Here is a 17,261-nt window from a genome sequence, read left to right as displayed (position 1 = left end):
CATCTCAGCCTTGCAGAAAGTTGACCAGTTCGGAAGGAACAGGTAAACAGTGTGTTCTTGGACAAGAGTCAGCGCAGTTTGGATGATGTAGACCTTTCCGTTCAAGAGTTGCACTGGTTTTTGATTCTGGTCACTTGAGGTCATGCCGCAGAGCTCTGAGGCTCTGCAGAAGCTCTGCATGCTTCCTCCTCATAATGGAGGTGGCTAAAGTGGCTATTAAAATCAGTTGTTATTCTGATGCCACCTGAGCCTTAATTGCTGAAAAAATGGGGACTACAACCACAGAAAGGACTTTCTGGCACTGGCTAAGGAAGTATTAGTTTTTAAGGTCAGAATAACATCCCTTAAAAATATGAATAAGAGTGGTTCTTTCATACTGCAATTTGATGAAGGCAGGCAAAACACTTGCAGACTATTCTGATGAAGGTCAGGACAGCTTTGTTTTATATATATATATATATATATATATATATATATATATATATATATGTGTGTGTGTTAGAGACATGCTTAGATGTGTGTGAAAAGGAAAGAAAATACTTGAAAACCTATATTCAAATTATCCTGAAGCAGTCAAATAAACCCTAGTAAATACTATTTCCCACTTCGACTCAGAATGAGTCTCTTCTAAAAAACTCATTGCATGTTAAGCAAACACAATTTTCCAACTGTGTGTTAGCTGCTTTCTTCCTCCATACACAACTTTTGCTGTATGGCTGATGCCTTAGGACCTGCAGGCAAGTGTCTCCACCTGAAGACTGGGTCACCAAGGCTTATCAGGCAGAAAAGCAATCACAAGTCACAGATCTGCACTCTTTCCCATCGAAATTCTGGAACAATACTCACTGGTGCCAAAACAGGTGATTCTCTTGAGACTGGAAAAGGCTTTCACAAATACCTGCGAATCATCTGAGCAGTCGCCAGCAACGCCAGCCTCTGAACCATTGCTAATCATGATGCTGGTTTCTATGCAAAGCAACTCTGAATTTTGTCATTTTTAATGCCTGACCAGCTGCACCTGCAATTTGTGGCTGAGGCAGATGATGAGACAGATTTTCATCTATAATCATGGGTTGAAATTCAAAGTTCAGCTAAAAAGCATTCTCACCTATACTTAACAATTTCTGTGGAAAATACTTTGACATAAGCACCATACTTGCAATGAATATGATCTCAGCAGTGACCTGAACAAGGGAATATTAACCTGGAGAGGGCAGTTGCCTGTAAGATCATGAGGAAGCTATCCTTTATGCTCACCCCTTACCAGCCCAGGAGACTTCATGCATATTCAAAGCTGCACATGAACCTCACTAAAAAGCATGAAAGAAGAGACTCAAAATGGCAGGTGCACATCCAAAGATTACATGAGCTATGAAGGAGGAGGTCAAAGCCTCAGAGCAGCCAACAAACATGCTGTAAAGCCCAACTTTCCAAGGTACTGCAAGTATCTGTGCTGGTTATGACTCCTGCAGAGGAAGCAGAATGACTCAAAAGAAAGCCTCTGCCAGGACAATCCTGGAAACACCTCACTCAGCTCCCTTCCCTGGGCTTACCCCAGAGAGCCATCCCCCAAGATCCCAGATAAGGCACGCTGACAAGGTGCTGAATGAAAGCCCACACTGCTGCTGCCAGTAAACAGCCCTCCCTCTGTGCCTGCAAACCTCCAGCACTATCCTTAGGCTTTGTACTCGCAGCCTCCCAAGGAAGCAAGCCCCAAATTTCACCGAATTCTACATTTCTGGGGCACAGTGGAGACACAGTATAGAGTTCAGAGATATTTTTCAGGACAGCATCCAAAGTGGATTTCAAAATGGAAATAAGAGTTCACTATACTGCATAAAAATTATTAACCCCTTACCTCTCTACCTCATGTGTTAGTCAGGATAGCTACAAGTATGACTACAAAAATGAAGTGGAAAAATGAGCCGTTTTGAATGCGTACAAGCACACTCAAATGGACCAATGTACATCTTGTTAGTTTGGAGTAGAAGCAGGTTAAACTCTGATTTTATATTTAAAAACAGAGAGAAGTTCTGAAAAATGCAGTGCCAGCTGCCGAAGGACCCTTTGCCCAAATAGCACAGCAAAACTAAATATGGCCATTTCCTGCCACTTCAATCCAGCAACGGGTTTTGCTTCAAGGTTTCCGTCATGGAGCCTCTCATCTCATGCAAAAATTCAACCACGTTGAGTTGGAGGTTGAGCAAAGCACTGCTACATAGTTTCAGAAGCCCCATTCATCATGTTTTATATTTAAGTTCTGAGCTCCCAGAGTCATATGAGAACCTTCAACCAAAACCACATATGCACTAATAAAGCAAGAAACCTCTTAAAGTTAGGAAAAGCTGGAATCCTGGTTTCTTGACAGCTAGGCATGGGGATACAGACACTAACCAATCCCCCAAATAATATTAAAACAACAAAAAAAAAGTGTATACATGTATTTTTTTATGAATGCTAAGATTTTTGAACACTTCAGTTACCCACACAGGTCTGCAAACAGAACCAATGTCATGAGATGCTCAGACCACTGTGCTCAGGAGCTGCAGAGGACACAGCCTCACCTACACATGCCATACCTGAGCCCACTTCTCTAATCCTCAGCAGTACAAAACACCTCATTCTCCTTCTCCACAAAGGGCAAACATTTCCTTCCTAAAGGAATGCCAAGGTTCAGCACAGTTTCATCCCTCCTCACTCTAAGCATGTAAGTCAGACTGCCAAGGTAAGTGTCTGAACGAGGTGATTAATCCTTCCTGAGCCCCTTCACAGTCAATGGAGGGAATGAAACTCTCCAAAGGAAAATTCAGGATTGAGATGACTACAAGAATATGTGCACTATTACCTTTGAATACTGCACAGAACAGTAAAAACTTACAAGCAGCAATGCTCTAGCACGGAAACTATGGCTAATGAAGACTGAATATGCCCATCTCTGTTTCTAAGCAAGATCTGGACTTCAGGGCTCTTTCTAAAATTACTGAGGATGGAAAGGCTCAATTTAGCTCCCATCCATCACCTTATCACAAGAATACAACCTTATGCTTCCTGCCACAGAGAATCTGGGAAAATGCAAAATTCTGCCTCTTATCACCAAATCATAATTAATTTATTCTTTCTATTTTGCCTTACTTGAGAGAGGAAAAAAAAAGCCCTCCTTGATAGATAACTAAATTTATGTCTTACCAAACTGAATGCAAATGCAAGAAACAGGAAGTTTTTACTTGGAAACTGGAATTTCAAGCACTCAGTGGCAAACAATGAAGCAGAGAGATAAAGATGCAATGGCAATGGTGGGGGACAGACCTGTCAAGCTTCCTGCCCACGCTGACTCAAGAGCATGTGTCCTACCATGATACCGACTGGCCACACTGCTTGCTTTTATTTTGGTAATTGGTATTTGTTCCTGTGAAAACCCCTATAAAAACAAGTCAGGAGACCAGACAATAGTAGACTCACCATCTCTTGTAGCCAGATCTTTTACTTAACACTTTAGCAAAAAATGCAATCAGCAGATCTTTGTCCATTTATACAATTCTCTCTGCAGTGATGAGGATTGTATAACACTCTCCAGCACCCACCAGATCAGAGCATCCAGCCTTCCCCATCACTTCAAGAGATTGAACTGATACTTGAAAGCACATTTGCTATTATCTACTCCAGCCCTTTGGAAATGACATTACACAGATACAGGGGGCAGGCAAATATTGCTGCTCTTTTATTATTCCTGATGTTCCCTCGCTTGCAATATCTGAAAAGTTCCCAGGTCAATAGGATTACTTTATCTTCCTCCCCCTTCCTTTATCTCTTCCCTCACCCCACAGGTATCCATGTCCAAATGGGACACTTAGGCAGGGGGCTTGCTTGACCCAGGTCACTCCAAGGTCAAGCTTTTCACCACTTGTTAATGCAAAGCTTCCCCCCAGCCTTTGCAACCCCAGGGGTCTGGGCACCCCTCCTCACACACCCCTCTCCTGGACACGGGTGCAGATGGAGAAGGCAAATGCTCCTCACTGAACATACAGAAGCAAAATCCTCCCCATATGGAAATCAGAATATGTTTTGTGTTTTTAAATAAACAAAGAAAAGGGAGAAGCTCATGAAAAAATCAGCTCAGCAGCACATTTATTCCTGTACCAAACTTGAAGGATGAGAAGCTTAACTAGTTAGGAGCAACTCAGACTATATTTTTGCCTACCAGAACAAAGTTCGATTTTTATTTAGATTGATTTTAAGATTTACATGCGAGAAATGGATGCAATTGGATCAAATAAATACTAAAATAAATTGTTGACTCCCATGAAAGCCAATAAACCCAAAACAAATTTCACAGATCTCGTTACCAGCATTTGAGATTTGTTTTATTTCATTATTTGGTATACATTTACAGAGAAGAAATTTGCTTAACTCTGTTCCACTTTTCTGTTACTGAAACAATAAGACTCTCTGCAGAATATTTTTGACTTGAATATTATCACCAGGATAGCATATGGCAAACTAGCAGCAGGCAGTTTATCTTCATCCTCTTTGTAAGCTAAAATTAGCACAATGCTTTTGCAACAGCATATGATGTATTCAGACCAGTACAATATACCTAATACAACTTCAGATCTATCACTGGCTAACCTACAGTATCCAAGTAAATTGATTGCTAATTTTAACTGAATATTAATGTGTTTAGTATCAAGTTGGCATTTATCAACTTGAGAGGCACTTTTAAGTTTAATACTGTCATTTCACATATAGCAACTACAACTGTAAATAAAACTTGTATATTGGTAAAACACTGCATTTCAATTAATCTGTACAAAGCAATTCGAATTTATATCAATACATTATGTATGGAAAGCCATGTTGTAAAATTGCATAATATGCATATTTTGCTTTTCATTAATGCAATGTAACTAATGATGGTGAAGAGGTGATATACCCATGTCATAACTAACATGCTCCTCCTGCAGACAGTTAGCTGGTTACTTCATTGGGATTAAATTCAACCAAGCCACCAACATCCTTTGGATTAAATTAAACCGAGTCATCACTTTGCATTTCTTGATGAGGTGGCATTGCCAGCCCTCTCTGCTCTTCAGCCTGGTAAATTATGGCTACCTCAAGGGTTTTTTAGCTGGATTAAATATGTGGTGAGACACTAATGTCAGCACTGCTTCCTAATGTGTTTCTTGTAGTTGTAACACTAAGGAATTTACCACAGTGCTCCTCATAAAGGAAATTTGAAAGGTTCTAAAAATGCCCTGTTCTTCACAAGAGTGGTTGTTTACCACCTTTTTTGTCAGGTTGACAGAATAAAAAAGTGTAGTAGTAGGAAGTAGTCATATCCAAGCATGTATATGAACAAACACATACACACAAACAATAAATATTTATAGACTGATGCTCAAGGATTTTGTGGCTCAGCCTGCTCATCAATAGAACATCCCTCTGCTTTCCTACAGCCCATTACAGAACTACAACACAAAACTATACCAAATCTGTCCAGTAGTTATACTGAATTAACATCACCACTCTTCTTGCTTTTACACAGCTGGGCTCATGCAGAATTTGCACAGGGCTAGTGCAGACAGATACAAAAAAAAAAAAAAAAAAAAAAAAAAGAAAGCAGGATCCTGCACAAAAGCCTCTCCTGGGGCATTCTTATTGCCACAGGCAGGATGATGGGACAGGAGAGATAAATAGGTTCTCTACTAAGTGGGGAAGGGAGGAGAAGTACAGAACGAACACAACATTTTAACTCCACTTTGTCGTCTCTTTTCCCCCTTGCTGTAATTTGCCTGCATCTTATCTCCTGCTCTTTAACAAGAAGCTGCTACACTCTGACATTACAGTGCTCTGAAACTTTAACCCCATTTTAAATGACACTTAACTTTGAGCCATTCAGTTAATGCTGACCTCATTCCCTCTTTCCCCTGCTTTGGGAAGGCATTCCATGCACGTGCTATAATCCAGAGCCCCAAGCAGGAACTCCACCATGGGGTTTTCCCCTCAGTGCTGTGCCAGGCAGGGAGAAAGGGAGGAGACTCTCTTGGCGCAGCAATGAGACCAACAAAAGATTCTCCATTCTATAAGCCTTGCTTCCATGACCTTCACTGGCTGACCAGAGAAAGCTAAGATATGCCTTCTTCGAGGTCCATCGGGACACTACAGACTCCAGAATATATTTAGCATGCACCCATGTGACACTGCTATTCAGAGCACTGGGGAAGATTTCAGAATAAGTTAGGGTATGTGTGTCACCATTAGGTCTTTCCCAAGGGCATATGTGGTGTCTTCTAGTGGGCCTTCTCCTGTCCTTCTGCAAAAGATATACTTACAACCTGGAGACAGTGCACAGTATTGGGATTGCAAGGGCCATCTCTCACCCACGACACAGAATCAGCCCCAGGAAAACTAAAGACTAAGGGAAAAGTATTTTAGAAGGCTGCCCCCACTGTACTTTCATTTATATACTGTTTCTTCTTTCTCACACTTTCATATTACACTTCAGCAATGAGCAACTGCAAAAACCTGACCGCACAATCTATGTGAGATTTTAAATACTCCAGAGAAAAAGAATAAAACAAAATATATGAACAAATACTCATAATATTTATATGAGATAAAAAAGTTTTTTGTATATAAATATTTATATGTTGGCTATTAGATGCCAGAGGTACTGCCTGGTGATGAGGAAGTTCCCAAGCCACAGAGGGATGCAGGGTGACAGTGCCTATCCTGATGTCACACTGCTCCCACTGCACATCACAGGCCCTACCACGCTCTCCCATGTCCTCTCCCACCTTCCAGGCCTGAGCAGCAAAAGTCCAAGCATGTCAAAGCAAAGGCTACATGGAGGAGACATTATGGCTAAAGAGCCAAAGAAGAAAGGTGGAAGACTTTACCAACATCACCCTCATTCAAAGACCTGCCAGAGCAGTGTCAGGCATTTGCTTAGTCACAGCCCTACAATCCCACCCCAGCTTAGAAGGGACATCAGGCATCTCCCTCTGGTATTTCTCATGTCACCAACTAGTGGGTCACCAGGCCAGAGAGACGTGGCCCCCGATGAATTATAGGGTGACAGGTGGCTCTGACATCACCACTGCTGCAAGTTGCAGAGGCTGCTCTGATTGCCCAGAGAAAGTCCCCACCTCATTCATGAATTTAAAATGGGGGGGGAAAAAAAAAGAGTAGTAATAATAAAAGCTCGTGTGCATCAATGTGCCTAGAAAAAATTATGTCAGCATCTTACAGTGCTGATCCTATTAATTAATCCCTTGAAGAATGGCCCCTTGCCCACAAACATATAATGTAATGCCAGCTTAATCTTACCTAAAAAAAAATTACAATGCAATAAGATTACTCGTCTGACTCTGCTAACTGTTACAGCACTGCTTAATCCTGCATTTTGGAGCTTTAACAAGCTCCTACAATTCTGTACAGAGTTTATCAGAGCAGCTGCTGAGACAAGAAGGACTTATGTTTTAAAGAATATAATTCCTCTGTCTTTTGTGCTTTTCACGTATAATGTTTATACAGTGACTTTCATCCTGAAAGATCTCAGTGCCTGCTCCTGTTTCCATTGAAGGCTTCCTTTCAGGTTTCATATTAGAGTATCATTAGAAATAAATATATATATGGGAGAGTTATAGCAGGAAAATTTGTTGGGGCGGGAGTTCATCCCTCCCTTCCTCCCATTTCCCAAATGCAGCTGGGAAGGGCATCCCCAAATCAGCCCCCTCCTACCAAAATCCTGAAAGGACCCCATGCAGGACCTTGCCTAAAGAAGTGGGTGCAAACTTGACCGATGAAAGTATCGTCTCTCCAATATCTCTGCAATAACTCGGCTTTCATCCCCAGGCTGTCCTCCCACAGCCCCACTCTGACAATATCCACCCACAGCCACACATTTCCCAGTCTTTGCCAGTTATAGATATATTAAGCTTTCCATAGAATAGGAGAAGAAAGCTCTGCTCCCTCCCTGTAATTATCAAATCAGCCCAAAAATGAGGAAGAATTGAGAATCCTCATTACAGCACATCATAAAACACGGCGAGGTCTTGTGCTTGCTGTCTGTTACTGGCACAGTCTGCCAACAAACTTTACAAAGAGCACAGGAATTCACGTTTGCAGAGATATTAAAGTCATAAAAGGGGAAATTTGGATTTTATTTTCCCACAGTCTAAATGAAGGTGAACCAAGCAAATTTGGCAAAGAGTGCTAGTCAGATGCCATTTCCCACAGCAATGTGGTACTTTCCTCTGGGAATAAAACATTTTCCTTCAACTACTGTTTATAACTCTTATCAGTTCAACAGCAATAGAGCCATCAAGTCCAATATCTTGTGGAAAAAAGTCAAGGTCAACAAGTACTTGCATTTTCGTTTATCTTTAGCTGCAATTGCTACTGACATTCAATTGGGTAATAAACATGAGGACTGTCAAATGCTCTCAGCAAACAGGTGATCCAAAAGCTATCAGAGAGAAAGAGGCTACCAGCAGGTAATCAAACAATTCTGTTGCAACAATTATGATTTGAGTGCATTCATTTACAGAAGCAATCACCTGTCAAATTTGAATGAATAGCATCAAACCATTCCCACCACCGGGGTAATAAGGGCAAGAAAATACAAGCTATCTCTACTTTCTTCCCAACAAAAGCATGCCAGCATTAGCAAGAGCCTTTTAAAAAAAGGGATAAACAAAAAATATCCAGCATCTTATTTCCTGAATTGAATTATAAAAAATTATTTTAACATAAAAACTAGAAGACATCTGTCCAAGTAACAGGGTCTTGTGGTGGTGTGCCACACAAACAGTAACGGGTGTTTGGGAAAGCACTACGGAAAGTGGGGGCACACAGAAGCAGCGGTGCCACCGCTCTGACAATCAGCACTTGGGCAGCTTCCTGAGCCAGCAGTTGCATCTGGACCAGGGTTTTTAATAGCTACAGAAGAACCTGTTTTTCCATGAATTGGTCTAATCTCTTTTTGTCCCCTGCTGACCTCCTCAGAATGCCATTCTGTAGCAATAAACCCAACACATAAAACATTTTTGTTTGTTTTAAGCCTAGTAACGCTCTGGAACAGCTCTTGTGCCATGAACACCACCCTTAGTTCTTGCATTATGGGACAAGCAGGCACTTTCTCCAAACACAACTAATTTTAAAGACTTCTCCTCCAATCTTAGTCATCTTTCCCCTCCCAGCCTTTCATGTGAGAGATAGGAAAATGGTTTGTGCCAAGCAGCCTGATGGCACACCCTGTTGCATCACTAATCCAGAAATACAGCATGTTGATGATTTATACTTCTTGTGATAAAATGCCTCTCAAAACAAACATCTCAAGATCACAGCTTTTGTTTTTGTAACCTCCAAGTTAAAGAGGTCAATGACACACACCTTGAAGTCTCACTCTGCCTACATCAGATTGCAAAAGACTCAGCTGAACCCACCAAGACCTGGAGAAGCAAATGGAAAAAACCCTTAAGGTGGGAGTACTAAGATGGCCTTTAATATGGACCATATGGGAAGTTCATTTAGCTCAAATGAGCCACCACAATTTAGGTGAAAACATCCAGCATGTGTAGGAAAAGAATCACCATATCTGAATAAAGCAACTGAAAAAAAAAAATCATATCAGCCATCTTGAAAATATGCAATTCCAGTACTTTCAAAAGGGGCATCTTGGACACTAAAAACTTCAAAACTATTTCTACAACTTCTTACAAAACCAAACCTCCCTCTGCCCCATCCAAGGAGGAAAGCAAGATGCCCTTCAGTCCTAACTCAGAGTTTTTGGCTAACAGCCCAAGATGCGATTTAGCAATGTCATTATTTTCCACCACTGTTCCCTGTTTGGCATGCAAGATCCTGCCCCCAATGAGACATCTAGTTCTGTGCAGACACACTTTGGGGGCTGCAAAAGCCAATGGATGCTCTCAGTTCAGGGTTAAGGCCACATTCTTATAAATACACACCTATGTATACATGGGCTTGTGCATAGCTACACAGATGTTTAATGGGTAGACATTTATGAGTTCAGAAAAACTTGCCAAGAAAATAGAAAAAAAAAATCCAGCTCAAGGATTTTGCTGCTTGATTACAGATGGGCCAAGAAGTCAGAAATATTTATATTTCCATAGCCACTTTAAAGGTAAACAGTTTCCGAAGTCTTTTTCCCTCCTTCTGCTCCACCAATGATGGCAGTAGCCTCATTCTGAAAGATCTGCCTCCTGACATAGTCGTCTCTCTGCTCCCCTCCCAGCTGGATGCTTTTCCTGAGCAAAAAGACTGAAAGTCGCATTAAACCGTGCTGAAATGGTTTTGCTGGTTTTGAACTGCTTATTATCTCTGGGGGCTGACCTGAAAAACAAGTTGGTGCTTAGAGAAATTCAGGTTTTCCCTGAAAGGTAAATGGAAAGAAGGAAGGTTTTTTACGAGGAAAGGAGTTCATTTATGATAATGTTACCCACAATTTAGGGAAAACAAGCAACGTTTATGAGTACTTAAGTTAGCTTTGCCAGAGCAAAAAGAAGAAACGCCTGTTAATAACAGAAATTTAAGCTAATGCAAATGATTGAAATAAATCCTGACACTGGGAATAGATTAATGCTCAAATCGTGACAGACACCCGCTTCTAAGTAAGAACTTGCTCCCATGTACCATTCTGGAAGCACAACCCTGCTTAGCTGAGGCACACAGACTTAACACTGCCAAAATCTAAGATTACAGCTAAATCAGGCTGATGAGACCAAAAAAAAACAAAAACAAAAACAAAAACAAAACCAAAAAAACCAAAAAAACAAAAACAAAAAAAAAAAAAAAAAACAAAAAAAAAACAAAACAAAAAAAAAAAACCAAAACCAAACAAAAAACTCAAAACCTAAACTAGAAGGAGGAAAAAACCAGTTTCACGCCCCCCGGCTTTAGAGCAGAATGATAAATTGACATCATGTTATGAGCATAATCCTCAACCACTCAATCACTGTTAAAAAATAAAACATGATTCTGGGGAGATAAAAATAATTAATGCTGGTGCTGCTGATGAATACGCACGTACATGAAGAATTTCAGATAAATATGGGCCTGGTTTAAATCTCGTATCTCACATCAAAGGAAGAGGGCACAGGTGCTCACACTGATTTAAAGCAAACTGCGCACTGCCTGCTTGATGAAAAAGCAGGAAAAGAAAAGGGGATGGCAGAGCCTCAGCAAGAAAACTGATACTGCTCCGTTTCCAAACAAGCCTATTACGCTTAATTCGGGATTCACAATACATAAAGCGCCAGAAAAAACACAGGGAGCAGCCCCTGTTGACTAATGCCCTGTCTTTTCTAATCGAGGGTCACATCCAGTCTAACCGATCGCATGATAATGGCATCAGAAAAGGTCAATCAAAGACAAGCCGAAGCTTCCACTGCCTGGCTGACCTTCGGAGCTTGTGACAAATTGCTATCAGTCAATGTCAACTAATGACAGCGGCTCTTTGGCTAATCAATTGTTCTAAAAATGATCAAGAAAACTACTCGTAGGACAGCTCATTTTCACATCAATGCCTGTGAAGTATGAAAAGCTCATTTTTTTTTTTGAGTTTTTAATAAGCTCATAAGTAAAGCAGTTACTTGGTAACAGGGGTCACCTTAGTGAAAAGACAGAACCTTTGTCTGCCTTTTACATATTCTTTTATTACCATATTATAGTAAAAATATGCCATGCCATTACTATGCCAGAGGGCTACATAATAAAGTAGGTAATACTTCATACTTTTTTTTTTTTTTGAGATAAATACTTCTGTGGTTTAGGGGGTCTCTGTTTGGATGTAAATAATTGTCAACATGGTCTCCAAGTATTTGAATGTAAAGCAATCACCACTGGCACACAGGTGGCATGCTCACTCATTACTCACCCAAATTTCACATGATAGAGTTGGTAGTGAAAACTGCGCTGCAAAATCCAGTGGTGCTGCTGGGAAGGAAAGGCCTAACAGCAGCTATTTTGTTCTTAAACCCACCCACCCCATGTGAGTGCAACTTATTCCAACTATTTCCGACAGAATCCACATTTGGTAGGAAAACCGCATGCTCCGAAACCCCCTAAGCCCTGCGAAAGCAAACAGACATTTCCGCCCTGGAAGGATTCTGCATGTAAAAGCCAACGTGGAAATGCACACAGGCTTGAGCAGTGGGAGATATATCATGGAGCAGTGGGAGATATATCATGGTTCTCCTTGTACAGCAAAGGGGCGACTGCAGATTTTTCTGTCTCTCCATCCTACCAGCCTCTCCCAGCATCATTTTCAGCCACTTCTTAAAGCTTCACAGCCAGGCCATGCTCAAATCTGCATTCATGCATTAAATATTACCAAAACAACAAATCCACACTGGTCTAAGGCTTGAGAAGTACAAGCACAATTATGCTTTGCTTTTCCATAAGGAGAATGTCCAGCAAAGGACATTGCAAGGTATTACATCACAAGAAGCCATTTGAGAACACACTGCATCAGGAAGGAAAGAGAAACCATCGTTCAAGCACGGCACTGCTTTTCATTTGTGTTTATCTCTTTATTTTGGTGACAACCACCCATGACACCTGCGCTGCCAGAAAGGATTTACCCCAAGGAAAACACCCCTCACCAACCCAATTGTCCCCAAAGGAATTCCCCACATCACCACAGAGAAGGAAGGAGGGACTGGTGATGAAGAGCTAAACAAGAAACATTAAAACTTTTGTTTTCATTGGAGAAACTGCCAAATGACAGCAGTTTCAGGTTACACCCTAAACCTGCCTTGCTATGGTAGTTTTTCAAATTAAAATATCTTCTGTGGCCTTAGCCACTCTCAAGCCATCCATAGGCAAGAAAGAAAGGAGGCAGGGCGACACTTAAGCTCAGCCATAATTGGAAGTATGTGAAAAATGAAGTGTCAGTTCGGTCAATAAAGGGCAAAGGTGAAGGGGAGCTGCAGCCCAAACTCGGTGCGAAATGTGCTCATTAAGACACCCAATCCGAGGGCTCCTGCCCACCTATCCCATTAGTCATCGGCCATCTGACCGCTTCAAATGCCTCCCCGCTCTTATTACTTTTCTTCTCCCATGTTAAAAAAAAAAAAAAAAAAAAAAAAAAGGCAAGCTGGTATATAAATCCTTGCTCAGTCATCTGGAACATAATGCAGCCCTTCTCTCCCCCTCTTCCCAGCTCTGCCGCCTGCCTTTGCAGCCTCCAAACAACCGCCTGGAGATTCCCAGCGATAATAAACCCGATTGCCTTTTTGCCTATAGGTCGCTCAAACTCTTACAAAACCTTGAAAAAAAAATAAACCATTGCAGCCATTGATACATTTTTATAAAGAAATATCGCTGCTTTCTACTTCTGGCTTGAAGGAGCAACAATTATTTGGAGGTTAAAGAAATGCTTTGAACGCAGGCTGAGGCTTGGGGGAAAAAGAAAAAGAGAGAAACAATACACACAAATAAGGTGGCACTGATGGATTATTTTGCTTTTTGTTTTAAGCCGTGTAGAAGACATAAATGGGAAATAAAGAACTCTACTCTGGATGAAAAGTGACTGTACCAAGGCTTTGTTCAGCATCTTCCTGGTCTCGCTATTTGAAAAACAAACAAAATAGATCTCTCTCCCAAACAGGAATCTTTTGAATTTACAAGACACAGTAAGATAAAATAGTGCTGCCATGAGCTCAGCATCACCTGCCTGTTAAGAATTTGCTTCTCTTCTTTTAAATAGAATTTAGTGAATTATTTCTCCACTATGTAAATTCAGCTCTCTTTGTACCATTTGGACACAGACCTCCAAAGGCCTTTCCTGTTAAGTTCAGAGCAACAGGAAAGCTTTTTCATAATATTATTCTGCATTCCTATACTATAACTATCCCCTATGATGACACAATACAAGGCCTTTAGAAGAGGTTGTGTCAACGTACTATGCAATAACATATCCTGCTGTTCAGTGGCACGAGACCTCAGAACAGGTCCCTAGCAGTTAAATATGGATTTCTGCAATAGATGGAAGCAGCTGGGAGCTATTACTATTTACTAAGTAAATAAATTTACACATTTAAAAAGACTTTAAAATGTTTACAGGAAAGGCCGTCTTTCCTGATTTCAAAGGCAATCATTTGAAGGGTGTTCTACACTGGCATATAAATAAGTTAAAAATACACTTTGCAGTATTCGTAGTGATAAATAAGATAAAGGAGAAAAAAAATCTCCAAAAAGTCCAAAAATAGACCTTAACATACTCTGGGTTAAGTACTAAGGAGAAAAGTCTTGCTAAAGGCTTAAGTTTCCCAGTCTGTGTGCCTCTCTGAAAGTGCAAAGCTTACATTTAAATCGTTCTGATACTTTCAGCCAGGTTGCAAACCTGGCCAGAAGGTGCTTTTACCTATCCCAACAAGGGAACTAGGTTGTGAGAACAACCTGAAACCAGACAGTTTTAGAGGATTTTATTTCTGGCGATCAGATTTGCTTTTTTTTTTTTTTTTTTTTTTTTTTTTTTTTTTTTTTTTTAATAGCAAATGTGATCTTGACAGATGGAAGGAACCAAAAGGAACTTTTACAAACCTCTAAAAATAGGGAGGCCCATAATATACTGAATATATGTCACGCAATGCATGCATCTCAAGTTAACTCCTATGCTTGCAAGCACGAGCATGTGTGTCTCCAGCCTTTTGCTGCCACCCCTCCGCAGCACCTGGCTGCTAGGGGAGTGCCATGCTGGCTTCTGCTGCTGCCAAGAAAAGCACCCAAGAGTGGTGAACACAGGGGTTTAACCACACTGATGTACTCCTAACATCAGGCCACAGAACAAAAGCCACCAAATCACAGAATCTGGAAATTAAATGCAGTTGGGGAAAGACAGGATATTTGCTATATTTTTGTTCTCTTCCATTTTGGTCCTTGAGTGTCGTATTTTTTTACTTCTTTCCCACAGGGAAATGTTAAAATCACATTTTGGTTTTTTGTTTTTTTTTTACAGAAGGTGTACATGCAGGCATGGGTGTGCTTAAACAAACGGGCTTCCCCCATAATCTCAAACATTAGAGAATTTCATGTAAACAAGACATAAAGCAAGGCTCAGCAAGATCACCACTACCATTACCACATTCCTGTTCCTCAAAAACAATGCCATTTCCAAAGGTGGCATGTAGCCTTAAAGCATGTCTTGGTAACAGAGACCCTCAAAACAGGATCACTTTTCCAAGATTCCTTTCCCAAACTTGACCTGAGAGCTCTGGTTATCAAATTCCCACTTTTGTTACTCTTCTCCAAAGTTTTAATGCAATGAGCCTTCTTCACAAAACACTCTATCCTCTATCAAGCACTGGCAGCAATTTTAGCCTCAGTAAACCACTGGGGTTTGGGTAACAGTTCCAGAACTGACTAAAGCATCACTGAAAGTCCTTCTGTGGATATTTCATAGGACTCAGGCTTGAAACTCACTTTGGTAAACCTTTCCTGACTGAGGCTGCAGCATGCACCTTGCTAGGAACTCATCAGGATAGCAATAAGACAACAGATATGACCAGCACCCCAGACTACTAAAATGCCACATTTAGGAGAAAATGAAGTCTGAAAATCTTTAAAAATACACCAGGAGCTAAGCTCAATTTCCAACATGGTTCTAGGAGCATTCTGGCATCTGTGGCCTCCCCACAGATGTTTTGTCCATGTACATATCCACATAAACACATGCACATCCATCTAATAAAAGAAAAGCCCTAAACGAATACAAAAACCCTCTCAAAACACCACATTTTAGTTCAAAGCTTATTTTTGAAGCAGCTTTTTCAGCCTTTAAAAAACCCCATGGATTTAGAGTTTGCTCCAAAAGCAAGGGCCTCTAATGAACAAGTTGACACCACTTCAACTATACCATTGTGAACAGCACCACTAGAATATATATGTATACATACTTGAAAGAAAAAAGGCCCCCTGAATTTATGTTGCATATCATTTTCCAGTAAAAGTCAGAGGTCAGAAGGTTACCAGTTTCTGCCTCAGCTCTGCAACAGTTTACTATTCCAGGCCCCATTTTTACTAGGCTACACTTGCGATGAAGTCAGCAACTTTTCTTTAAACAATAACGAGTCTCAAATACTTAAAATTCTATAAAGAGATGTTATTCACCATGTACGTTAAATCCATGCATATAAAAAATTAAAATATACTGGTTTAGTTTAAAAACTAATCTTGTTAAATGCAGACTTTGCAATGCTAATCAGTACTGTTCAACCTTTTTTTGGAAACACAATTCCTTTGTTGTCTAACAGCACTTGAATGAAACATGATCATAAAACCAGATTTAAAAGTATATACCTATTGTGAGTTCAGAGTCAACTTCAATAAAGCACTCTCTTTTATATTCAGATTAAGGATCCTTTTTAAATTTTAATTGCATTAAATTAACACTAAATCCACTGCAGTTGGTCTCTTCAGAAAAAATATGCTTTCAGCATCTCACAAAAAAAAAAAAAAATCCAGAGATTCAGCTTTTTAGACTTCAGAGTTTCTGAGACAGACAGTTTTTGATTATTTGTAGAATGTCCCACTTCCACTGCACCAAGCTCATTTCATACTTGCCCTACTAAATCAGCTACTCAGGCCTGGCACTCAACAGAACGTTCTTGCATTCAAGTAAATTGGAATTAAGTATAAAAAAGTAAGTAAAAGCACATCTCAGGAATTTGTACAACAGGCCAGCTACCATCTCTTCTTTATATGCAATCAAGTTTCGATGGCATCTTGGAAATAATAGCATGCATTTCTGCAATCTTAATTACATTTGGTTTTGAAGATTTCATCTTTTAGCCCATTTGAATGAAGAAAAAACCCCAAAATTCTAATTTCTTATTTTTATTAAGCACACTGCAAATTTGGTACCTATGTTGCTCTAACATATGCCTGCTGGCAGGGTCAAAGAAATAAAGATGCTAATCCCTTTACTAGGAGGAGATGGAAGAAAAAATGTCACAAAAAAAAAAGGAAGATAGACCTTTCTCAGCACAAGCCCTCTAGTACCCGAGCTTATTTCCACACCAGAAAGAGAGTAACCAGTCCCTGAGCACACTGGTGGCCACTTGCCAGCTAGGAAAGTGTGAGGGCTCTGTTCCTACCTTGCTCACTGCTGTTGTCCCCACTGTGTGATGTGTGTCCTCCACTGGAGGGTCCAGGGGTTCCCCCGGAGCGTGTTGATGCCGTGTCATCGTGGTCTCTGTTCCAGGAGGGCTAGGGGGAAGAAAAAAAATGAAAAGGTT

General features: G+C 40.6%; 1 protein-coding gene across 4 annotated transcripts in view; it reads right to left on the bottom strand.

Annotated features, from left to right (window-relative positions):
- Window positions 1–17,261, bottom strand: part of MEIS1 (Meis homeobox 1) — a 108,970-nt gene that overhangs the window by 63,544 nt on the left and 28,165 nt on the right. For all 4 annotated transcript variants that reach the window (XM_056487337.1, XM_056487338.1, XM_056487336.1 and 1 more), the window contains exon 7: window positions 17,121–17,232. In XM_056487337.1, the coding sequence (XP_056343312.1) occupies window positions 17,121–17,232 (112 nt within the window). The remainder of the gene's footprint in view (window positions 1–17,120; window positions 17,233–17,261) is intronic.

Source organism: Oenanthe melanoleuca, chromosome 3 (assembly GCF_029582105.1).
Source record: "Oenanthe melanoleuca isolate GR-GAL-2019-014 chromosome 3, OMel1.0, whole genome shotgun sequence".
NCBI classification, from domain to species: domain Eukaryota; kingdom Metazoa; phylum Chordata; class Aves; order Passeriformes; family Muscicapidae; genus Oenanthe; species Oenanthe melanoleuca.
Note: the sequence above shows the minus strand (reverse complement) of the source record. Positions and strands in the feature narration are given on the sequence as shown.